This window comes from Anguilla rostrata, chromosome 10, assembly GCF_018555375.3.
Source record: "Anguilla rostrata isolate EN2019 chromosome 10, ASM1855537v3, whole genome shotgun sequence".
Classification (NCBI taxonomy): domain Eukaryota; kingdom Metazoa; phylum Chordata; class Actinopteri; order Anguilliformes; family Anguillidae; genus Anguilla; species Anguilla rostrata.
Genome location: NC_057942.1, coordinates 17,742,272 through 17,766,328, shown reverse-complemented (window position 1 = coordinate 17,766,328; position 24,057 = coordinate 17,742,272). Strand labels below are relative to the sequence as shown.

At 42.9% G+C, this 24,057-nt stretch overlaps 1 protein-coding gene and 3 non-coding genes across 6 annotated transcripts; all 4 read left to right on the top strand.

Moving 5' to 3' along the window:
- Positions 1-940: 940 nt before the first annotated feature.
- On the top strand, positions 941-13,600 carry LOC135265182 (cip1-interacting zinc finger protein-like). Of its 3 annotated transcripts, XM_064354557.1 has the most exons (16): positions 941-2,067; positions 2,104-2,150; positions 2,655-2,779; positions 3,460-3,626; positions 4,345-4,468; positions 5,058-5,142; positions 6,949-7,037; positions 7,450-7,529; positions 7,963-8,148; positions 8,707-8,837; positions 9,615-9,708; positions 10,107-10,220; positions 10,515-10,661; positions 10,938-11,016; positions 11,126-11,247; positions 11,434-13,600. In XM_064354557.1, exons 1-16 carry the CDS (start codon positions 1,978-1,980, stop codon positions 12,079-12,081), a joined length of 2,328 nt encoding a protein of 775 aa, XP_064210627.1. In that variant the 5' UTR covers positions 941-1,977; the 3' UTR covers positions 12,082-13,600. The 3 variants fall into 3 exon arrangements, with proteins under 3 accessions (XP_064210627.1, XP_064210626.1, XP_064210625.1); XM_064354556.1 differs by having other exon boundaries at positions 941-2,150; positions 6,958-7,037; XM_064354555.1 differs by having other exon boundaries at positions 942-2,150.
- A 3,589-nt stretch (positions 13,601-17,189) lies between these two features.
- Positions 17,190-17,271, top strand: trnas-aga (transfer RNA serine (anticodon AGA)). Its single transcript has one exon. It is a non-coding gene; the product is annotated as a tRNA-Ser (tRNA).
- A 479-nt stretch (positions 17,272-17,750) lies between these two features.
- On the top strand, positions 17,751-17,832 carry trnas-aga (transfer RNA serine (anticodon AGA)). Its single transcript has one exon. It is a non-coding gene; the product is annotated as a tRNA-Ser (tRNA).
- A 942-nt stretch (positions 17,833-18,774) lies between these two features.
- trnas-aga (transfer RNA serine (anticodon AGA)) lies at positions 18,775-18,856 on the top strand. Its single transcript has one exon. It is a non-coding gene; the product is annotated as a tRNA-Ser (tRNA).
- Positions 18,857-24,057: the final 5,201 nt, after the last annotated feature.

Here is a 24,057-nt window from a genome sequence, read left to right as displayed (position 1 = left end):
CACAGGCACATAACGAAGGAAGGGAGCCCTGGCAAAGGGAAAGGTGGGGTTCTTATTACCTGGGGTGCACCCATAGACTGTATAAAAATAGGGTGCACCCCATCAACAATGACGGCTGAAGCTCTGCCTACTGATCAGGGAACACCAGTCGTCATATATGATCCTTTGTTATGCATATTGTAAATAGTTCTCAATGGTTGTAGACACACAAAGCCATAAAGAGACACTGTTGGTCGTCGTCCGATAAACGTGGATCATTCAAGGACAACCATTGGGAATGGTGCTCAGAATACGCCTCTCAATAGAAGTCAAATGCGTATGAGTGAAGGTCTGTTTGTCAATATTTCAGGTGTTCATTAAAGAAGAACAATTGGACAGGTCAGTAAAACGTGTTTCAAAATACATTCCCAAAACAAATAGAACAAAGATATAAACTGTAATCAAAGACGCAATCACCCTGACATGTAAAAGGTAGCCTGCCAGAACCACGAACCCTAGCCAACTCTCTATCAGAGAAGGTAACAATTTAACGGCAGTAATTATGTCACTATGTTGAAGTGCCGAGGATGTGCCCAAGGTCACGAATAATCGTTAGCTTGTTATACTAGCTGCGAACGACTTGCTGTTAAAGAAACAATTTCCTTCAGGACATATTTCAAAAAGAAATCGCGTGCCATAGGCTACACGCTGCAAAACCTGTGTCAAACAAATTACACATGGTGTAAAACGACGATGTTAAAGTAAACTGCACATATATAATTAATGTAATTTCATTGTAACAATCATTTGTAAATCCCTGTTTATTAACACTGATGTCAACGTCATATTGTTTAATTTCACGCAAAGAACACGTACGCAGCACTGCCGCAGAAAGCAAATAATAAAAATGTATGGTTTCAACCTCCGAACCGCAGAGGGCGATGTGTGAAAATACTATACTCCGTGAGAACATCGCATACAGCAGCGAACGTATGCTGCAAATGAAAACTGACAGGTAGTGGTAGTCTACGGAGGCGATATTGTATTATGTAACGTTATATCAACAGAACAGCCTACACTAGTGGGTAAGGAGTAGGTTCATTCAGAACTTAACCATTGTAAGTTTAATGTAATGGTATTGCTGCTTTATCTGACGGTCGATTGCTAACTTGCGATTCAATGCTAAAGTTCGCTTGCTATAAACTTCAAGTCGCTCTCAGGCTTAGTCGCAGTAGTCTAAATCCTTTCAGGTGGTTTGCATGTACCAACCATCTTATCTAATGTGGTACTGGTAAACTAATCAGCATTAACTTGTTAGCTGGTAGAGTTTCATAAATAGAATATTTAGCAACAAGCTAACGTTAGCTAGGCTAGCAAACTTTTCAAACCAGCATCAGAACATTAGTCTAAAGCTGGCTAATGCGTGTTGAATTGTTTTTATTTATGTATTTATTTATTTTGAGAAGATACATGTTGGACAGCATTTAGCTAAACCCAGTCAGAGGTAGTACGGACTGTTTTTGTTGGTAAAATTATTTATTTAGTTTGATCCATTCATGAAACTCGAAAGTGTAGTTTACTGCTTAGCGAACATCACCTAACGTAGTAGGCTAGACTAGTGCTAGAGAGGGGGTGTGTTTTACTCGTGGATCTGGTCGAGAATGAGCTGTCACATTAGCTAGCCAGTGATTAATTAATAGCTGTTATTGAAAGTCGTTTAGGTTTAGCTAGAGTTAGCCAGAAAACTAGCTAGGGATCAGTGTTATATTTGGATCTATTTATTTCTCTTTTGATTGACAACTGGATCGCAGAATGCGAAAGCATGTTACGTAGCTAGAACAAAGTGTACTTAACTGGTTTTTGCAGATAGATCTAACGTTAGGTATTACGAATTGGCTTCAATAAATTTATTGCGAATTATCATACAAGTTGGAAGGAAAATATACCACCAGGAAATCAACAATAGCAGTAAAATAGCCTCCAAGCTAAAACGCGAAGATGTTCAACCACCACCACCAACAGCAGCAGCAGCAGCAGTTACAGCAGCACCTGCGGCAACTCCAGCAACTCTTTCAACACCAGCAGCCAGCACCCTCTCCGTCTCCCCTTCCACCACCGCAGCCACCCTCGTCGCATCCAATGGCGCACCATCATCATCACCAAGTCGGCCGGTAAGGGGATGAGCTCAGGCTCAGGGGATCGCAAATTCGGTCTACCTGGCTAGTTTATATATTTGCGTCATTGCCTCTTGTGCAGGGACACTATACACAGTGTAACTAAACTTGTTAAGGTAATTACACCTAACAAACGGGTTGGGTTCGACTCGCTTTTGATTTCTCTTTAAAATCTTCATTCCAAATAAATTTCATTTCCAAAGATGGATATTATTTACATTTCCAATTCTTATAAAATCCTGTAATTTCAATTCATGATCACTTCCAACTTCATGAGGTTTTAATTGAATCCAATGAAATTTGGTTTAAATTATAATGGACCTCAACCCTGCTGCTAGTATTTAGTTTTATTCTGCTCTGTTTATTCCTATTGTACCCAGTCACACAATTAACTGCCTTACAGGGCACTCTTCAACAGCTACAAAAATCCACATCAGATCATTAAATGTGCAGTATTGAACATGCCTGTCCTCCTCTCTATCTCCTGGTGACAAATGGCAGGCCCATATCTGCTCCAGCGCAGGCTCCTCCCCCCCGCATGGTCAGGCTGTGCTCCGCCTCCCAGGCTACCATCATGGCTGCCAACCCCATGCTGCAGGGGGCTCTCCTGATGCAGCAGATGCAAGGTGAAAAAGCTGCTTTCCTGTCACCAGCGCAGCTGGCTTGGAGGACTCCCTAGCGTCGTTCCCAGTTTATTTAGTTTGATTTTACAAATTACATTTTTAAAAACAATGTCCCCCTTTTCCTTATCCCAATTTGGAATAGGATATTGTATCCGGAGTTACCTCTAAGCAACGCGAACCTGCATGCTGGGAGCACTATGGCTAGTGTGCACTACCCTGTTGCACCCGCCTGCAAGCCAGTGACTAATTCATACACTACAGACCACACAGTGCTGCAGTAGAGAGCTAGCACCACTGGAGGAGAGCTCTTTCTCATTGGTATAAAAACCGTTTGCTTGTAGACGCCTGTCATGCTGGGGGGAACTAATGTCACAGTAATTTGAGGAACGGTGTCCCATCGTAAAAACCAGCACTTCCCCTTGCATTTCGTATCCCACTCCTCTGACCTCGCGGTCATGGCCCTCGTTCGCAACATTGCGCAACAAACATTACTCTGCACACGTAGATATGCATGTGCAATATGCAGTCCTAACAGCTGAGCAAACGAGGTGACAATGCAAGCTGTTAACAAATATTGCATTACACGTAATCTACCGCATGGATTCTTTGTGGATTCTTTTTGATTGAATCACTTCCTCCTCTCCCATCTCTTTCCCCCCCCCCCCTCTCCATCACATTTGTAGGAAGCCTGCGGGGGTTTGCGATGGGCGGGCAGCAGTTTACACAGCTCTTCTCGGCAGGATCGAGGCCCTCCCTCCTCGGGCCGGCCCCCATGGGCGTGGCCATAAAGTCTCCGCATATGGGTTTCCCCCGGCGACACTTTCACCCACATGCCCAGCACTATAACAAGGTAAATCCCGCTTCCATACTGCTGCTTCTGCCACCATAGAGGTCCTGTCAGTGACTCCTATGGGCTTACAAAAGAGGTTATGTGCATCTCTGGAGTTTTGTATGGCTACATAGTGTTGCCAAAGTATTTATGAAGGCAATAAGGAGGACGGAGTGTAGCACAGTGGGTAAGGAACTAGACTTAACCGAAAGGTCGCAGGTTCGATTCCCAGGTAAGGACACTGCCATTGTACCCTTGAGCAAGGTACTTAACCTGCATTGCTTCAGCATATATCCAGCTGTATAAATGGATACAATGTAAAAAATGCTTTGTAAAAGTTCTGTAAGTCGCTCTGGATAAGAGCGTCTAAATGTGCCGTAATGTAATGTATGTAATAATATTCTGTTCCTAGGATTAGGTCTTTGTGTGGTAGCCTAGCAGGGGATTTAAAAAGGTGATCGTGTTTTACAGAATGGAAAACACTTTTTTGATCACTTTCTGGAACATTAGGTCCACCTCAATTTCAATTCAGTCATTTATGAAAAAATAAGAAATGATAGAAATGAATTTTGATTTGAAAAATGCCTATAATGCACTTTGAGGATTTTCAATTAATGAATGTAATTTCAAAGCATTTCCTGAATTGACTGAATTTGCATTCAACCAGCTTCAACTCACAGTAAGTGCTGCCTGTGATTGGTTGAATGATGTTTTGAGTGGTTGATTGGCTGATTTTCAGGACTTTGCATCGCAACAGTCGGAGAGGAAAAAGGAGAATGAGCTGAGGGCAGTCGTGACAACGGATGGCCAATCTGGTGCTAAAAACACAGAGGGTGAAAACAACATCAGGGCTGTCAGCACAGGTACGGTCCAATTGACTGACCAGAGTACAATATGAACTTATGGAGCGTCCTAAAACACCTATGGACTGACCCAGGGTCAGTGCATTATTTTTGGCCCAGGCTCATATATCTTGCCCCTGAAAAAGACATATGGCCTTACTTACATACTGGGCCTACACAATAAGGTACTGTATATCTTAAGAGTATTATGGGTACATAAAAGTAATTATATCAACAAGTGAGACCAAATATTCTGTAATTCAGCTGTTTGTCACAACAAATCCTCAATTGTATGCTTATCATATAATATAAAAGACGTTGGTGTAGCTAGCAAGAAAGCCTCATATTAGCTGGCTAGGTACATTGCTACAGAGTGCTTCATTAAAATGGGTAGCTAGATAGTTTGCAAGCTTCCAGTAATTTATTTACAATTAAACTACTGAAGTATAGCTTGCTAGCTCCTCACACCATCTTGTCATTGTAGTGAGTAGTGTAGTGTGCTGCAGCTTGGAGGAAGACTGAAGCCATTATCATATTGCCATCGCTTTTATGCATGCTCTGCATTAGCACTGTTGTATCGCCCATCTTGTTTTTTTTCTCCTGCCTGTAGAGGGCGCAGTGGCTGCAGACAGACTGACCACGCCCACAGCCCAGCTGCAGGAAGAGCCTGCCCTGAAGAGACAGAGGATTGAAGGGTAAACCTGAAAAACTGCTAGTTTTGGTTGGTGTGTGTGTGTGTTTTTGTATGTTGTCGAAGGAGTCTTGCTCATGTGCTAGAGCTCCATCATATGCTGCTGGTGAGAACAGCAAAAGGCCCCATTTAAATTACATGACATTACGCATGGGGATGTCTGTTGTATGGCTGTTTTACGTCACGGAAATATGGTCTTAGCTTGTAATGCAATTTGAATAAGCAGCCACAACCACTGCCCATTGAGCTTTGTTTGGGATGTCTTAACCAATCGTGTTCAGTTGTCCAATGCAATATTTCGCAATTAACAATGGTATGCGAGAGGGATGGTGTAGGACAAATCAGCGGTCATTCTGTTTACTCATTCAATTTGGGACAAGTGTTATTAATGACTATCACTTTTAATAGGTAAAACTGCTCTTCAACCATTTTATGTAACTTAAAGTCAAACAAATCGCTGTCATTATTAAATGAAATGTTACTACTTAGTGATATGGATGTCGAAATGTCTGATTCATCATCTATGAGCATTTGTGAGAGGTAATGCTGGTCTCGATAACGTTTTCATAGTTTAGCTTGTTGGCGAGTTGACTGGGTATTATTTCTGTCGCCACAGTTATCATCCAGTGATGACTTACTGTTGGATGACTGTTACAACTTTTTCATTATACTAACTCGGTGTGCTCTGGGACAGACGTTTTCCTTTCCTTAACGTTAGCCAGGCAGTTAATGCTATGTCAGTCATAGTAGCATCACACGATGCGTCAAACCTTTACTCTAAAGCGATGCAAGCTAGGAACCATTTCACTGCTGAAAAATAATAATTATGACACGTCCAGTAAATATCACTAACATCTCGATGTAGCTAGCTATTATAATGTGTTTAACCACAATTACGTTTTGTGTAGGCCACAGTGGCATGGGAAAGAGCCTAGAAGCCAAAGACAGGTTTTAAAAAAAAGTATGGGGTGAAAATCTTGTATTTTCCGCAGAGTGAAGTATGCTTAAATGAATAAACAAATATAGGCAACCTATGCAAAATATAAGACAATTAATTGCTCCATGTTTGTCTGTAATGATAGATTCTACACCCTTTTTGGAGTCTGTTGTGTTCCGTATCGTGTCATTTTTAGATTAAGGCTTGCACATTAGGTGCCCAGAGGCTCCACTAGCTCCACCCAGAGGACTTTCCACCACTACTCTAAAGATCAGGGGGACCTGTAACAACTGTTACACCAGTCGTGTCTTCCTCTTCCCCAAAGAGAGAATACCTTAAAAGGAATGAGGGAATAAGAGGAAATAAGAGAATGTGCACCTCACTTTAATTTTACTTGTTCAGCAGGCATTTAAAGGGCATCATTTATCTTTATTTTGTATCTCCACAATTAATTTTTCAATGCATTCATTTCATGCATTAAGAAAAAAGGAAGCATTATAAAGTGTTTTATTGTTTATTCAACAGACATGTTGCACTTTCGATTTTTTATCGCAGTAGTTCGATAAAGGGTGCTGTATTCTTTATATTCACATTGAATTAATCTGTTTACTTTTATTGTACCCACCCCCCGCCCCCACTCCCCAGAAATATTTTTAGGCTAGGAATTGTTTCTTTCATTCACCCCTGATTATATTTTGTTTACCCTTTGCCTTGTCCAGTGCAACTTCACCATTTATGTTAGGCTCCTTGCTCAAGGGCACATCCCCACTTGAGAGTTGACCCTGCAACCTCTGATTTATGAAGCCCAGTTCCTTAACCAAACCGAAGCAGAGCTGTGTCTTTAATGCGTTTTCCCTATTCTCTTCCTCTCAGGTCTGAAAGGTTGATGGAGGAGCCACCGGAGACAAATGGAGCCCTGGGCTCAGATTATAAAGCCCCTGCTGAGGACAAGGAACCTGCCGGTTTGTGTTTGTGTGGGTGTGTGTGCGCGCATGTGTGTGTGTGTGTGTGTGTGTGCCTCTGAGGCAAGACACTACCTCCTTGCAATATGACTCCAGATTTCTTGGCTTTGTTTCATTTCTGTCAAGCGGCTTTGTAATTTCTGCCCTTTGGTGGTCAAACTGGACACGGATATATCCTGAAATTGCTAGCTTTGCTCAACTGTGGTCACAGAGACACAACGTAACATCTCATATGTGTCGGATTTGGAGCCCTGCTCTACTGTCCCCTTAAGGGATGTCACCGACGACATCACTGTGTCAACAGCCAAAGACCAGCATTCTATATTGTTTGTAGTTAGTTTGGTCCCCCCCTTGTGTGGTTCCCTGCATTCCCTGCTGCTCTGATAAATGTGTTTTCTCTCTTGGCTGGCAGATGCTGTGACTCTGGAAGAGGGGGAAAGCATGGCTGGGCCAGAGACCATCGAGTTTATTGAGGAGTGTAGAGCGCCTGAGGTGAGTGATGCTCTATGGGAAACAGGATGACTGTGAGCTTGAGAGAGGGGCCCAGTCTTTATTTCTCTTGTTTAAGGGCATTGTTAACCCAGTGTCAGCAGCAACAGTAATCACTGCACTTAAGTTTTCTAGTTTGATTGAACGTAGTGAGGAGAACAGCAGAACAGTCCAACTGGTGGCACTGTGCAAAATCTCAGAGAAACCTGTTTAGCATATTTCCTGCCTTTTATATTTATTTCAATATAACATTTAAAATGCAGTTTGAGTGCTATTCAGACATATTGTTTTTATGTTTATTCTGTAAGAAGAGAAAGAACTTGCTATTAATTCAAACCCTTTTTCAGTTGCCTGCAACTAGGCTAGTACCCTGTGCTTGTGGATGGTTTGTTATGTACTGAATGAGTGTGTCTCTGTCTCCTGTGCGCTGGGCCAGATGGTCGGCGTGGGGGCCACGCTGAAAGTCACCATCCAGCAGAGCAGCGAGAGTCGGGCCTTCAACACGGGATTGGAGGAGCAGTCAGGGGGCGGGGCGGGCCAGGGCGAGGCCAGGGACTCGGACGGAGATGCAGCCAGCAAGTTCTTCTGCTACATCTGCAGCACCACCTGCCACAACCAGCAGGTGGAGTCACTTGCATCCTGGAGGGGGGCGTGGGTAGCAGAGGTGGACAGGGAGGGATATTGGTGAATGATGTATGATTTTTCTGTAAAACCCAGTATGGTAAGATGCACCGGGGTATTGGACACACCCTGCTTTTTATTAAATGAATGAATAAATAAATGTTTCTGTGAAAGAGAATCCTGAAATGTATGTGGTTGTTGCACCAAGGATAATGCAACTATACATTAATCTGTTTGTAGAAGCAGTGAATACAGTCAATGAGACAGAACAGACGACAAATGTTTTTTTTTAATAAAGCAAAATTTATGTAAAAATGTAGTGTTGTGTACCAGGTTTTACAGTCACTGGATGACCTAAATAAGTGTTTTTTTTTTTACAATGCAGTAGAAGCTAAAATAGTCGGCCAACCAGCACATGCTTGTTGTCTCTTTCTCTCTCCCTCCCTTTCCCTCTCTCTCACTCTCCCTCCCTCTCCCTCTCTCTCACACACGCACACAGACACACACATACACACACACAGACCGACTGTCTTTCTCTTTGCCCCCCCCGTCTCTGTAGAACTTTCAAAGTCACATGAACGGCCTGGCCCACCAGCAGCGTATGATGGAGATCCAGCACATGAGCAACGCCTGTCTGGTCACACTGCTTCCACGGGTCCGCGAGTCCCTGGAGAGCGTACACAGAGACGGGTAGGTGTTCCTGCGCCCTGTCAGCCCAGGCTTATACAGCCCACTCAGAGCGTTTCACTGGGCAGCCATCATAGCATTGCAGTCGTAGTTACTGTAATCACCAGGGTGGGACTGTTGGGTAAAATAAGTATGTGTATGTTACCAGAAGGCTATGGTATGTTACCAGAAGGTTTCAGGATTAACTCTCTTTTGGCACTTCAGTTAGGAGGTCAATGCAAATGAGCATGTCTGCAATGTAAGCAACCATGAGTAATATTAATTATTATATTGTAACCTTTTTATTTTATTTGACGTTGTCAGTTGATCAGTGATATATTATTTTTGCTTGCAGAATTCTGGAATGAATTAGGCGACTGTCAGATTGTGATAGAGCTATTGAGGGGAGGGAAAAAGTAATATTTTTATTAATTTCTTAAATATGGAAAGTGGTGTTGCCACGTCATTCTAAACTGTAGTGAGACTTGAACACCTGCTCAGACATCTAGAGTCTGATGCATTTTCTCCTTGGGGAATTCTACGTGTGAATACGCTTACATTTCGATCTGTGGCGGCTGGCAGGCTTTATCTTACCGGAGAGAGGGCTGGCACTGCGAACGCGGTTGGCGAGCGTGCCCGTGTCGCCGTGGCTCTGGCGGCTGCGAGCCGCCTTGGTCTGCGCGGGTTTGGCGGTCTTCGGTCGAGAGTACTGACGTCAGGACGCTGAAGTGTTGAAATGAGGTGTGTCCTGGTGGAGACGACCCGTGTGACCTCTGACCTCTGACCTGTGATGTGTTGCAGGGAAAAGAGGCTAGGCCCGCAGCGGTGGTGCGCCACCTGCCAGAGCCACTTCTACGGTGACCTCATCCAGCACCGCAGGACCAAGGAGCACAAGGTGGGTGGGAGGGGGGCAGGGTGCCAGCTGCTTCTTTTCACACTGTAGGTTACAGCTAAGCTCCCATCGAACGGAGTTGGAGGAAGATACGGGTTTGGGTGCAATATATGGTTTGACCAGCCGGGGTCGCCAGATAGCAATGCATTCTGAACTCTATCCTAAGGAGACAAGTCACTGAAACGCATGATGAACCCTAAGGAGACAAGCCACCCCCGATATTTTCATATAAATTGGATCCTAGACTAGCTAGTATGCTCTTGCGACTTGACATTTGACTAGGCAGCACTGTTATACTGCAGTCAAGAGGATGTTGTAACTGTCATGCTGTGTTCAGCGTGATGTTTGGACTGTGACATACTGCGATGAGGATAATATTTTCAGTGTCGCTGATCTTCCAGCTGTCGAAGCACTCCTCCCGCCCCTTCTGCACCGTCTGCAAACGTCACTTCAGGACGCCCCGAAAGTTTGTGGAGCACATGAAGTCCCCAGAGCACAAGCAGAGGGTGGAAGAGGTGTGTGTGCACGCATTTGTTTGTGGGTGTACGTGAGCACCCGAGCGTGCGTGTTTGAACACGTATTTGCCCATGTATGTGCACGTACGTCGCATGTGTATGCGAGTGTGCGTGCCTGCGCACATACATGTGGGTGTGAATATGTGTACGTATATTAAATGCACTTCATTTGTAGTCACAAATGACTCGCTTTCTTGATGGAGCCTGATATAGGGGCCACTTCCTGTGCTGCGGAGCAGCGACTCTGCACCGATACCGATGACTGTACCGATAGCTACACGTGTGACCTCACAGCTGCGAGAGGAGGGCCTACCGGAGGTGCTGGAGGAGCTGATCACCGTGGACGCAGTGGGCTGCTTTGAGGGAGAGGAAGACTACGAGGAAGAGCCCAACGAACAGGAGGAAGAGGCGGAGGAGGAGCAGGGACATTCACAAAGCCAGGTAAAGGCAAAGGGCTCGTCTGACAATCCCCACCTTTTTACAAAAATGGGGACAACATATAGTGTAAAATAACATCCGTCCAAACATGGTTGTGTACGTGCTCTTAATTTAATAATTATATAATATTTCCATAGCATTGAGAATATCTGTGAAGAACAGGCACTGTATCGGGAGGTTTCATCCGACAAAACAAGCGCGCGTTCTCTCGGGAGAGGAGAGCGAGTCGTTTTAAAGGACGTCTCTCTGCTCCTCTCTCTGTCCTGCTGTTTCCGGCAGGGAGGGCAGGCCGCCCGCAAGGAGGTGGCGCTGGAGGACATGGCGGACGACGAGGAGCACGACCCGGACACGCAGTACGGTGAGCCTCCTGCAGCGGCGCGCTCGCGCCACACGGGGGCAGTGTTGGCCCGCGCGGCCGGACCCCGTCACTCACTCACTCTCTCTCGCCCGGCCCCCGTCTCTCTCAGGTTCCAGCTTTGTGGTTCCGGTGGCCGGGTTTCTCTGCAGGCTCTGCCGCAAGTTCTACCACTTTGAGTCCACCGCCCGGCTCTCGCACTGCCAGTCCCTCGGACACTTCCAGAACCTGCAGGTAGGCGGGGAAAGCGCAGCGTTTTTTTATGCTTGTTTTCGTTTCGCATTTTAATGGAATTGGAATTTAATCACCCCCCGCTCATTATACAGAAGCTTATTTATGAACGTGTGTATGTATGCATGTACGTTCTACTTGCATATTTCAGTGTTTTTCATTGTGCTCTTGTTGTTGCTGTGGTAACAGAAGTACAGGGCCCTAAGGAGGCAGGAGGACACAGGTGAGCCGGATACCTGCAGCGATAATGTAGAGGAAACGCCTGCAGTCACAGAAGAAGAAGAGGTTGAGGAGGAGGAGGAGGGGGAGGATCAGGAGACTGTGAGCCGCGCCTCGCCCGATCCCAGCGGCCTCTCTCCGGAGCCAGCCAGTCCCAGCGCCCCTGATAGGACGGTGCGGTCACATGACCCCGGGAAAGCCTGCGGCTCCCGCTCGAGCCTCGCGAAGCCGGGCGGCGCCGCCGCCTTGCCGAATCTCTCCATCACCGTCGGCCGGCCGACCGCCACGGGATCCGCGGACCGCCAGCCGGTGCCCCGGGACCGCACCCCGGAGGTGGTGGACCTTACCCTCGAGGATGCAACAGCCTCCCCGCCTTCCCCCTCCTCCTGCCCCCTGCAGGGAGACTCACTGGGGGACGAGAGCAGGAGATGGGCCGTCCCAGTACATCAGGAAACTCCGTCTGAGGAGGGGCAGGAGCCACCTCCCGAAGACCCTACAGGACAAGGGGAGCAGGAGGAAGAGGAGGAGGGCGCGGCTGCCAAGGAAGAAAAGGCAGCAACGGGACGCAAACGTATGGCTTCCAGGAAGAGATCAGCCAGGACGAAGCAGAGACTGTAAGAGATGGGTCGAGAGAGGAAAAGATGAGAGGGAATGAGAGAGGTAGAAGCTTGGGATAACAGGCTTTGGGTCAATTTTGTGGTTGTCCCACTTCACTGGAGAGGGAGGAGCTTCATCAGACTGTGCAGTCTGTTGATGGACCAATCACAAGCCTGGCTGAATGGCAGGTCCCGATGCTACTAGCATTGGAAAATAAATAATGGAACAGCGCCCTCCTCTGGTCTTTGATGGAAGGCTAAAAATCTGTTGTGGCAGGTTTTTATTTGAACAGTATTGGGGAAACGAATCTTCATGAAACCAAAGATGGGGAGAGCTGCCGTATGTCTGTGACTCACTAAATAAAGCCAATTGTTTTGGAGAGAGAAACCATTTGATTGTTTCACTCAAGTCTGTGAGTGACTCTCAACCCATGATGAGGTTCGTGAAACTTCAGTTCACTGTCCCACCGCTAGTAGAGAAGATAGGTAAAGTTTGTTCAGTTTTGTTGAACTGTGCCCCTGAGTTGCGCCCACTGCCTATATTCACCTGTCTGGTTGTGTTGAGTTGTGCAGGTTCGGTTTAAAGTTTGCAGATTTTAAGGGGTGATAAATTTTGTCTGTGAGAGGGCTGCGTCACATTTGTCTCACAGTCACTGCTCACCACAACTTTTACAGCAGGCAGGTTAGAAGGCAGGGGTTTGAGCCCCTCATGCTTTTAGAGATCTTTACAGTGCCGCTGCGATGTCTGTGTCTGTTAAGCCGCTGTTCTGTCTGCTGGCTGGTCTGCCAGGCTTTAAAAGCAGCTGTAAAAGGGAGGTTTTAATTACACTGTCGCATGGAAATATTGTCTGACAAACGAGGGAATGATGAAAAAATGAGGGATAAAATGTTTTTTCTGCTAGAGGTGGGAATGTGGATGTTAGTCAGAGGCTGAAAATGTATGGGGGGGGGTCTACAGGAGCTCCGAGAAGTAGCCTTGTTTTACTGGAGTGAAAACTGGGCTCGCAAGACCAGGTAAAGCTCGGCCAGGTTCTGCTCTGTATTGTGGTTTAATATGCACCAGAAATACCCCAGTGAGGCATATTTTCTACTGATCCACAGTATAATCCTGCACGTTTGACCACTGTACGAGATTGTCATTTGGACGCCGGCGTATTTTCCCGAAAATAAAATGGCATCTCAAATGGCAGTGCTTACACGATGACAATTGGGCACACTTCTCAAAATGACTTTTGAACGATGGAACTGTACTTACAGATTTCCGTAGTAGCCCGCAATTCTTCGAAAGCAATCAGGCTGATTTTTACAAGAAATTAAGTCCTGCTGTTAAAAAAATCGATGAAAGATGAACACTGCAATGTTTATGCACATGACATGATTGAGGTGCAGTACATGGAATACTGAAAATATTGTCAGTGAAAAGAAAATGGTTCTAAATTCCTTTGAGGGAAAATTAGAAATAATTTCTCTTGGAGAAGGGAATGACCAGACATAAGTTGTTTCTAGATTTCAGCATAGAAAACCTGACTGGCATAAAAGATTTGGCAGTGAATATAAAAAAATTCTTTGCTTAAGTGGTGAACACTGAATGACTGACTTCACTCCTAAAGTACTGTATTATTTTCACTAGCCAAATTGTGTTAGTCAAATTCTGTGTCCTACAGAAGGTCTGTTTGCACAATAAATTGTCATAACATCTGTCACAAAAGCATGGATTGGCTATTAAACATACATATACATAAATTGTCGAGCAGCGGTCAGTCTTTCATTTAAAGTCCCAGTTGGGGCAGTTCTAATGTTGAGCCATCAATCATTATTTTTTTCATAAAATGAGGAAGAGTGACTTGTAGAATACTGATTTGGTGGCAATCTAGCCAAGGGCAGGGTTTGAGTAGTCTAGGGGTGGGGTTAGAACAGCCTGGGGGTGTGGTTATAGAAGTGTAACAGTGGAGTTAGTGTATGGCTCAATGAATCAACTATTGCAGGAAAAGGAACTGCCAATTTTGGTCAATATTCCATGAAGTGTAGCTCTAGATTTAGCTACCATAAGTCTTGCCCAAATATTCTTGCTTGTTCTCATAAATTAGTGGGTAATAGCTGCACTCTTAAAAAAAATTAAAAAAAAAACTTACAACAGAAAGCACAGGTAGGTAGGTGTATAAGTGGACCACTCCCAGCAAGGATTAATGAAGGACCATAGGTAATGGTGTCCATTTTTACATACTACATGGCAAACGCGGTTTAAAAAATGAAATCTTTTTCTCCTGCTTAGGTCTAGTGAAGGTTGTTTTAACATTTTGTAGCTACTGTTGTCACCACAAAAATAAATAAATACTCAGATACGACTCGCTACCAGCAGCGAGTCAGTCCAGCGACAGTACTATTAACATGATGTCGTATCCCTTCTTTGTGGTGTTCCATTGGTAACCATCACCTGGGCCCTAGACACACGAGTGAACAGATTGACAAGAGAGTGCTGGCACGGGTATGAAAAGGAGTTTAGAAATAAAGCAACACTGGAATTGTGTTAGAGCGAAATTGGCAGTGTAGCAATGGCTACCCACTCCAACTCAGAAGATAGAGGGAGGTCCCTCTTTTAGTAGCGTTATATTGATAAATTATGGACGTAGGCAGTCAGAAACTTGTAAAAAGAACTGCTGTGGATCCAGCACAAGTCGCTGAATCACTAAGCAATAGTTGGAGCTTTCCTGTGGTCGTCGAGTGGTTAAGGCGATGTACTGGAAATCTCCTTCTGCAAGTTTGAATCCTGCCGACTATGACGCCGTGTTTTGATGCTCTACGTCGTAAATCACTTGGGCGTCCATCAAATTGTAACAAGTGTGGTATGTTCAGACAAATTACGGGTAGCTCAGTCTAGCTTGTTCGCTCTATTGGATCACACAGTACTGAATTATTTATTTTTTAACATGAACTTTAAAGATTTTACATTTTCCTGAAGACTATTTTTTCTGCATATATGACTAAAGCTAAAACAAGAAAAATGATTTATTTTTATCTGTCAGATCTTTGTTTGTTTTGTGTTATTTCGTTGTATTTTACATTTTAGATATTAAAACATGTTATGATTTAAAGTCCCCCGTGCATGATTTCGAATGTTGCATTGGCAGTATTAATATTAATACAGACAAGCGCACAAAGATTTTAAGACGCCACAGGTCTAGGTTTGGAAGAAAGGGTTGGTGACGCTACTGATGGGAAATATATTGTAATATTTACGATTACGGAGAGTTAATGGAAAGGGTATAATTAAAAAATGTGCCAAGATTCGCCCGCATGGTCCAAATTGCCGATGTTTTGTGGTAGAGTAGGCTATTTCAGTAGGGGTTTTTAAAAAGCTTTTCTAAATTACATTGAATTTTTAGATGATTAAAAAATGGGCGAAGACAAGTATTCTTTTTTCAAATACAAACAAACGTCCAAATGTCAGAAATTGTTTTAAAGGAATTATGAAAAAGCCATTCATTTCTCCCATAGCCAATATATTTAATTTAATGCATTTATTTCTTTTTTGATCGGAGAGTCCCGAAAATACTAGCGGAATCGAATGGAATGACGGTACGATCCAGAATGAGAAAGTTGCTGCATCCACATTGGCTGCTTCTGATAAATTAAGTGACTATATCCTCTGGAGTGAAAAAAGAGAGAGAGAACGCGTCCCTGAACAAACAATGAGATAAGTGCTCCCAGTCCCATAACAGTAGCGCGCAAAGATTTGAAGACGCCACGGGTAGGCTACGGCCTGGGTGTTTGGAAGAAAGATGATGAGATAATAATACAATTTAGTTTAATCGCTAGCTAAAGGTAAGAAGTTAATTTGCATGTTAGATGGTTTACCTCATGCCTTCCGCATCTGCTCGTGTTGAAAATATTTAAGTTGGCTATAGCTCTAAAAATCAATACGCTAATTAACAAAGCGATGGAGGAAAAGTCGTTGAACAGATCAAGAAGTCATAAAGAGCTCCTGAAACGTAGCCTAAAATGTTGTGGAATTACTTTTGCAAAGCAATGTAATGATGCAGTCGTCGTGTTACACTGTGCTCTTAACAGCAAGCTAGCTCGTTCGTAAATCACTGTTGGTCGGTTGGTTAGCCAACAAAGTTTAGGCCTACTATTTAAGAAACAAATGTTTGCATCAAAGAGATTTGCTAGCTGTCTAACCTTGATTGTGTATCCATCTGCTAGAATAGGTACAAATACAAACTATATTTCAGGTTATAGCTAGATAGTATAGGCCTGTATATATTTTTCCCGCTGGGTGACAAGCTAGCTCTCGCATTGATTGCATGTACACTTAGTAACGTTAAACGAACAAATTTGAGCGACTTGGCTATGAACTGAACTTACAGCTGAATAAAACAAACCTTTGACCTCGTTGGAAACTGTTTCTCCCATCATATTTATATAAAACAGCAAGCTGTGCTTGAAAATCACATATGTAAACCTTGTGTTGAGCGAGGGTCACCTACATACATCCTACCTCCTGTAGTTCCATGGTTATCTCCTCTCCCACCTTATCCTGGTAGGCCCACAGTAATCCCAAAATTGCCTCCAATGACATGCACAAGTTCTTCCTGCATTGCATGGGTGTCCAGCACACTAAAGAGGCAGTGCTGGAACATGGACAGTGTTCAAAATGTGCCAAGATGGACTGGACCACCTAGGCTACATCAATCGACTCAGCGAAGCGCAGGAGGTGCTACACAGGGAGAACCAGCAGAGGAGGCGAGAGATAGCCCAGACAGAGGCCCTGCCTAAACCTGAGCCCAAACTGTCCGAAGACCCTGCTGTCCCTGCACTTCTTCACTTTCTTTGGCTTCACTGCAGCAGTGCAAACTGGGGTCAGCTTGTCCAAAGGACACCCACGTCACAAATAGCCATCCACCAGTCAGGAGGCTCCTTTCCCTTGCTGGGTCGGGCCAGATGGCCTCGTGATTGGCTCCTGCTCCCATACCTATTCTCACAAGAAAAGGTGCAGTTCTTGGTCCAGCACTCAATCTAAGGGGAGCCTTGAGTTGTGGTGCAGATGCTTCACCAGTGTGACCCTCCCAGTGCTGTTCATTGACCTCTTTCCACCCCCAGCTCAGACCAGCTTGTGTGGGATGCTCTTATGTAGTCGTGGCCGAGTGGTTAAGGCGATGGACTAGAAATCCATTGGGGTCTCCCCGCGCAGGTTCGAATCCTGCCGACTACGATATTTCATTTTCATGCTGAACTGCTTTGTTGTTCGATTTGAATAAGAGTGTCTTTCAAACTGTAAATGTACTGTGAGTACAAGTACACACTGTACATATCAAGTTCTGACTAGCTGGAGGTTTTAGCTGGGTGGTAGCAAACCTAGTTCTCCATCATAGTTTAATACTAAATATTATTACAGCAAGAACAGCAAACTGTGCTGTGCCTGAAAATCCCATATGTTAAGCCTGGTGTTGAGTGTGAGGGTTACCTACATATATCCTACCTACTGCCCAGCGCTCAGCCCGTTCCTACTGTAGCGCCATGGCCAGCTCCTCTCCCAACTTCTGATGCGCTGGCCGTACACAACAAGATCACTGCCAAGGTATATTGATTAATTATGAACAGACACACATTTTAAGAAAACAATGATTATAACAGTTTTTAAGGGATACAGCCCAGTTCTCTGCATGTCTAACCTGCATGTGTAGTCTGTGTGTAGTCGTGGCCGAGTGGTTAAGGCGATGGACTAGAAATCCATTGGGGTCTCCCCGCGCAGGTTCGAATCCTGCCGACTACGTTGTCGCCTTTTGATGCTGTACAACTTTGTAGGTCTCTTTGAATAAGTCTTTCAAACTGTAAATGCATTGTGGGTACAGGTACAAACTGTGTATTTCAAGTTATATATAGCTAATGTTTGTGTTATTACAAAATGGACAGCAAACTGTGCTCTACTTGAAAATCACATATATAAAGCTTGGTGTTGAGTGTGACGGTTACCTACATATATCCTACCTACTGCCCAGTGCTCAGCCCGTTCCTACTGTAGCGCCATGGCCAGCTCCTCTCCCAACTTCTCCTGATACACCGGCCGTACACAACATGATCACTGCCGAGGACACGCACCAGCAGAGGCATGATCAAAGACCCCGCGGTGCTGTCACAACATATTTTATCCCCCCTACAAATTTCATCCCATCTATTCCCTTCCGGGGTTATGTTTCCGGTTACGTTCCTTGGTGTGGAAGTTAGTGTCCACTTGACTGCCTTGTCTGCGTGGTTGCCAAGTGTTCTCTGCTGGTTGCTAACGACAGTAAGAGATCGCTAGCTAGCTGGCTAGTGAGAAAGAGAAGCTATTACATAAGACTAAGAGAAGCTCTTACAGCTAGCTAGCTAGTGATCTCTGTATCTGGCTTTCTTTCTGGCTATTTATTTCTCTTGCTAGCTAGCTAGTGATCTATTAATCTTGCAAGAGAGAGAGATATTTTTTAGATTATTGTATTCACTGTTTTATTTCATTTAAACCTGACATTACACAAGCTAACATGCAGAAATACCACACACACACACACACACACACAGAAAGTTGTTTATGTTTATTGTTTGTTGTGCTCATGTTTTTGATATATATGTACGTACGTCATGCCGATAAAGCTTTCCCACACCAGGGTGACCCTCCCAGTGCTGTTTATCGTCCTCTTTCCACCCCCAGTTCAGACCAGCTTGTATGGGTTTGTCTAATGTAGTCGTGGCCGAGTGGTTAAGGCGATGGACTAGAAATACATTGGGGTTTCTCCGCGCAGGTTCGAATCCTGCCGACTACGGTGTTACAGTTTGATGCTCTACTTCTTTGCAGGTCTCTGGATAAGACTGTCTTTCAAACTGTAAATGTACCATGGGTACAGGTACAGACTGTATATTTCACTAGTGATTTGGCTATGTACTGTACTTATAGCTGAATGATAAACCAAACCTTTTGGTGGGAACCTTTTTCTCCCATCATATTTTAATGCTAAATATTATTACTGAATGGACTGCAAACTGAAAATCACATGAGTAAAGCCATGTGTCAGACCTGGGTCAAATACCTATTTACACAATTTCAATTTACAAATACTATTTGAGTATTTAAATTACAACATGTATTTGAAAATACATTTAAGAAACATTTGCATGTATTTGCAATTACTTTCAAGAAATGATGTGCTGAGTTTGGTGTGGAAGAACTTGACTGGCCTGCATAAAGCCCTGACCTCAATCCTGTCAAACACCTTTGGGATGAATTGGAATGACAACTGCGAGCCAGGCCTTATTGCTCAAAATCAGTTCCCGACCTTTGCTCTTGCGGCCAAATGGAACTGAATCCCCATAGCCATGTTTCAAAGTCTAGTGAAAGCCTTCCCAGAAGAGTGGAGGCTGCTATAGCAGCAGAGGGGGGGACCAACTCCATAGTAATGCCCATGGTTTTGGAATGAGATGTTGCACATATTTCTGGCCACATATTGTTGGCCATGTAGTATATATTGCACACGTTGTTTGGTGTGTGTGTGTGTGTGTGTGTATGAATGCCAGTTGAAATGTATTACAGCTAAAATTCAGTTTCCCTGTTCTGTATGGTGGTGATGATGATGATAATGATGATAACTTGGCAGAAAACAGTTTTCCATGACTTCTCTCACATGACTGCTTTTGTACCCACTCCTGAATTGTCAGAGGACAATCATGCAGATATAAAGTATTTTAGAATGTTCTGTTCCCCATTTGGGTAAAGGCAAATTAGCCTAATCTTCAATTTTGGGAGTTGGGTAACTGGTTAGTTTAGCAAACGTATTTATTTATTTATTTATTTTAATTTTTTAAAACATTTTTTCAGTGTGTTTGGAAGCTCTAAGACTTTTAGCCAGTGCATTGCCCAGATATATTATTACAGAGAGATTAACCTTTTGTGTATATGAGTCATTTCCTAGTTTTAATAATAATATGGTTCTTCTGTAGTATACGAATGTGAATTTCATTTGGAAAAAGGCAAACTGCATGTATGATACAGGATAAAGAAGCAGGAGATTTTCTTGTAATTGATTTGACATAAACTGTTCTGAACCACCCTCCAGTTGCTTGAAAGGGATTTTTCAGAATGATTAAAGGAATTTTAAATTTGAACATGATTTTATTAGTTGCAGTATGACTGGAGTATTCCTCTTCAGTTATCTTGAAAGAATAGCTTAAGCGTCCTCAAACCTAGTGACCAGTTCTGTTTGAATTGTATGCTCATCATTAAGCCTTGGGCTTCAGGTGCATGAATCATTGCCTTCCTCCATAGATTTTTTTGGAATGTCAAAACTTGATTATATATTTTATAATTGGCTCTCTCAGGTTGTGTATGCCAATTTATGTTTTGTATATTCCTAAACTAAATATCAGAAATGTAGGAATTCTCAAAAGAAAAGCCTTTATTTCAAATTTGATTAATACAATAGAATATAAAGATAATTATTATGATATTTGTTATTCTGTTAATAGCCTTTGCCCCTTGATCCATCACCCAGTGAATGTGAGATTAGTTCGGTTTCAGAATGGAAATATGATTACCGATGTAATGATTTAAAAAGGCATCTAAATTTTAAAAAACAGCATGAAATAGGCTACATTTTATTCATATGTATTATTCCTTTCACTGCATATATATAATATACAGTCAGGTCCATAAATATTTGGATATTGACAAAGTTATTGTTATTTTAGCTGTCTACCACAGCATATTGGAGTTGAAATTAAATAATGAATATGTTCAAAGTGCAGACCTTCAGCTTTAATTTGAAGGTATTTACCAAATCGGGTGAACGTATTTATCCAAATCGGGTGAACGGTGTAGGAATTACAGAACTTTTTATATGTGCCCCCCCCCCCCCTTTTTTTTAAGGGACAAAAGGTAATTGGACAATTGGCTGCTCAGCTGTTGCATGCCCAGGTATGTGTTATTCCCTCATTATTTCATTTACAAGTAAGCAGATAAATGGTCTAGAATTGATTTCAAGTGTGGCATTTGCATTTGGAATCTGCTGCTGTTAACTCTCAATATGAAGTCCAAAGAGCTGTCACTGTCGGTGAAGCAAGCCATCATTAGGCTGAAACAAAACCCATCAGAGAGATAGCAAAAACATTAGGTGTGGCTAAATCAACTATTTGGTACATTCTTAAAAAGAAAGAATGCACTGGTGAGCTCAGGAACACCAAAAGGCCCAGAAGACCACAGAAAACAACTGTGGTGGATGACTTCCACGGTGGAGAAAAACCCCTTCACAACAGTTGGCCAGATCAAGAACACCCTCCAGGAGGTAGGCATATTGGTGTCAAAGTCAACAATCAAAAGACTTAACCAGAGTAAATACAGAGGGTTTATAACATGGTGTAAACCATTGGTAAGCCTCAAAAACAGGAAGACCAGATTAGAGTTTGCCAAAAAACATCTTTAAAAGCCTGTACAGTTCTGAAACAACATCCTATAGACAGATGAGACAAAGGTTAACTTGTACCAGAATGATGGGAAGAGAAGAGTATGGAGAAGGGGAGGAACTGCTCATTATCCAAGGCATACCACCTAATCTGTGCAGCATGGTGGAGGTAGTGTTATGGCGTGGGCATGTATGACTGCCACTGGAACTGGTTCCCTTGTATTTATTGATGATGTGACTGCTGAGAAAAGCAGCAGGATGAATTCTGAAGTGTATATGGCTATATTATCTGCTCAGATTCAGCCAACTACTTCAAAACTCATTGGACGGCACTTCACAGTGCAGATAGACAATACCGCAAAAGCAACCCAAGACCTTTTTAAGGCAAAGAAGTGGAATGTTCTGCAATGGCCAAGTCAATCACCTGACCTGAATCCAATTGAGCATGCATTTCACTTGAAGGCAAAATGCCCCAAGAGCAAGCAGGAACTGAAGACAGCTGCAGTAGAGGCCTGGCAGAGCATCACCAGGGAAGAAACCCAGCGTCTGGTGATATCTATGGGTTCAAGACTTCAGGCAGGATTTGCAACCAAGTATTTAAAATGACAGTTTAATTTATGATTATGTTAGTTTGTCCAATTACTTTTGAGCCCCTAAAATGGGGGGGGGGGGGCTATATATAAAAATGGTTGCAATTCCAACATTGTTCATACAATATTTTTGACAAAATCCTTAAATTAAAGCTGAAAGTCTACACTTAAATCACATCTTGATTGTTTCATTTCAAATCCATTGTGGTGGCGTACAGAGCCAAAATAATGAAAATTGTGTCACTGTCCAAATACTTATCAACCTGACTGTATGTAACACTTTGAAAATGCTATTTTATCTTAATTTGGTTAAATTTTCACCATCTTGCAGCATAAAAACTTCTAATATTCTTATGTAGCACGGTTAACGCTAAACGTGGCCATGAGCTTTTCACAAGTTGTTTTTCTTTATGCAGTTCCACCCTCCAATGCCGCAGTGACTCAGTACACAGTCTAATCTATTCAGCTGCTTAATACTTAAACTATATCTTTAAGTACCAATGTCCCATTGTTGACTGGCAGCAAGAAAAAGAATGTATACAGCAAGATCCACCTGCTGGTACATTTTAAGGGAACACTTAACGTGTTTTTTTAAGCCTCAAAAGAGATTTCTATTCAGACCTTTTCCCATAGGTTCTTGAAATCACTAAAGATGCTTAGATATGAATGTGGAAAATTCAAGGTTGATAAAAAAATTCAGGTCCGCTTAAGGGTGCTTGATCTTATATTGGTTTATGCATTCAACTAAATTCTTCTATTGCTGAACACATTTCATATTTCATGAAAATCAAAAGTATTGTTAATTATGTGACATTAATGGTCTGTGTTCCAATGTAGTCTCCCTGATAAACTGGTTAAAGTTTTAAAGAAGGATGTCCAGTTTTAGATCATTTATTTCTTTATCTAAGAATGTATTTGATGAAGACAGCATACTATGTGAAGACTCCTTGAGTTGTGCAAGCCACAGTCATGTAAGGCTCATAAAACCTCCATTTCAAGCAGGTACTACTGCAATCAGATACAAATGTAAGTAACAAAGCTAAAGGCAATACATCTCCATTTTTGATCTGGTCACTGTTAATGTTCATAACAGGACACCATTTCATAAAGAACTGCAGGTGTGTGTGGAAGGCCTTCATAACTACTGGGAATAATTAGTGAAAAGGAAAAATGAAATGCCTGCTGTTAAATTCTGTGGTTAAATGCTGTCCATTTAAGCTGTGTGGTCTTCGATTGCATACTGCCATTAGTACATCTTAGCTGAATTGTAGGCTACCAAATGAGTTTGCAGAAAAACAGTGCCTTATTTATAAAAGAGTTGCTGGGCCTGACCGTTTATATTGATTGGTTGTAATTAGTAAGAAACACCCTTTTTCCACCCCTCATAATTAATGTCCAGAATGGGTTTTGCACTTATTTGTGACAAATGTCTTAAATTTTTATCTTGTCAGTGATGATAATAAGGACTGCTGTTTTTTTTCTTTTTAAACTAAAACTTCAGATTGTATGTGTGTGTGTGTGTGTGTACGCGTGCGTGTGTGTGGGCTTAATGTTTATAAATGTGTCTTATATTTTACTGAAAAACTTGGTTAGGCTTTCATAATTTCAGATTGCACCTGTTCACTTTGGTGTCGTCTGACAGAAGTGAGCTTGCAGGCAAATGACAAGGAGTCAGATTTTGCATTCATATAAATGGCCAATGCTGCCCACTGGTCGTCAGCAGTTAGTCTACAGTCAAGGTCAGAATATGCACTATTAATGTGGAAGTTTTGTGCCTGAGCTTGTGTACTGTTCATGGAGCAGCTATCCAACAGGTAAATTAAATCATACAGAAAGTTAGGTGTGCATATGGATTCCTGTTTTTTTCATGGAATGCCTTGGTAGATCATAAATGTACAAATTACATCTATGTAACATTTTTGTCTTCTATATTTCAAATTACAAATGCTCTCAGAAATGATTAATTATGTTCTTTAAATTTCC

Bases quoted from the DNA above. Each gene is read 5' to 3' on its own strand.
- LOC135265182 (XM_064354555.1), top strand. From the start codon at position 1,978: ATGTTCAACCACCACCACCAACAGCAGCAGCAGCAGCAGTTACAGCAG. The intron at 7,038-7,449 runs GTTTGTGTTTGT...CTTGGCTGGCAG, and splicing joins TGAGGACAAGGAACCTGCCG to ATGCTGTGACTCTGGAAGAG. The intron at 10,662-10,937 runs GTAAAGGCAAAG...TGTTTCCGGCAG, and splicing joins AGGGACATTCACAAAGCCAG to GGAGGGCAGGCCGCCCGCAA.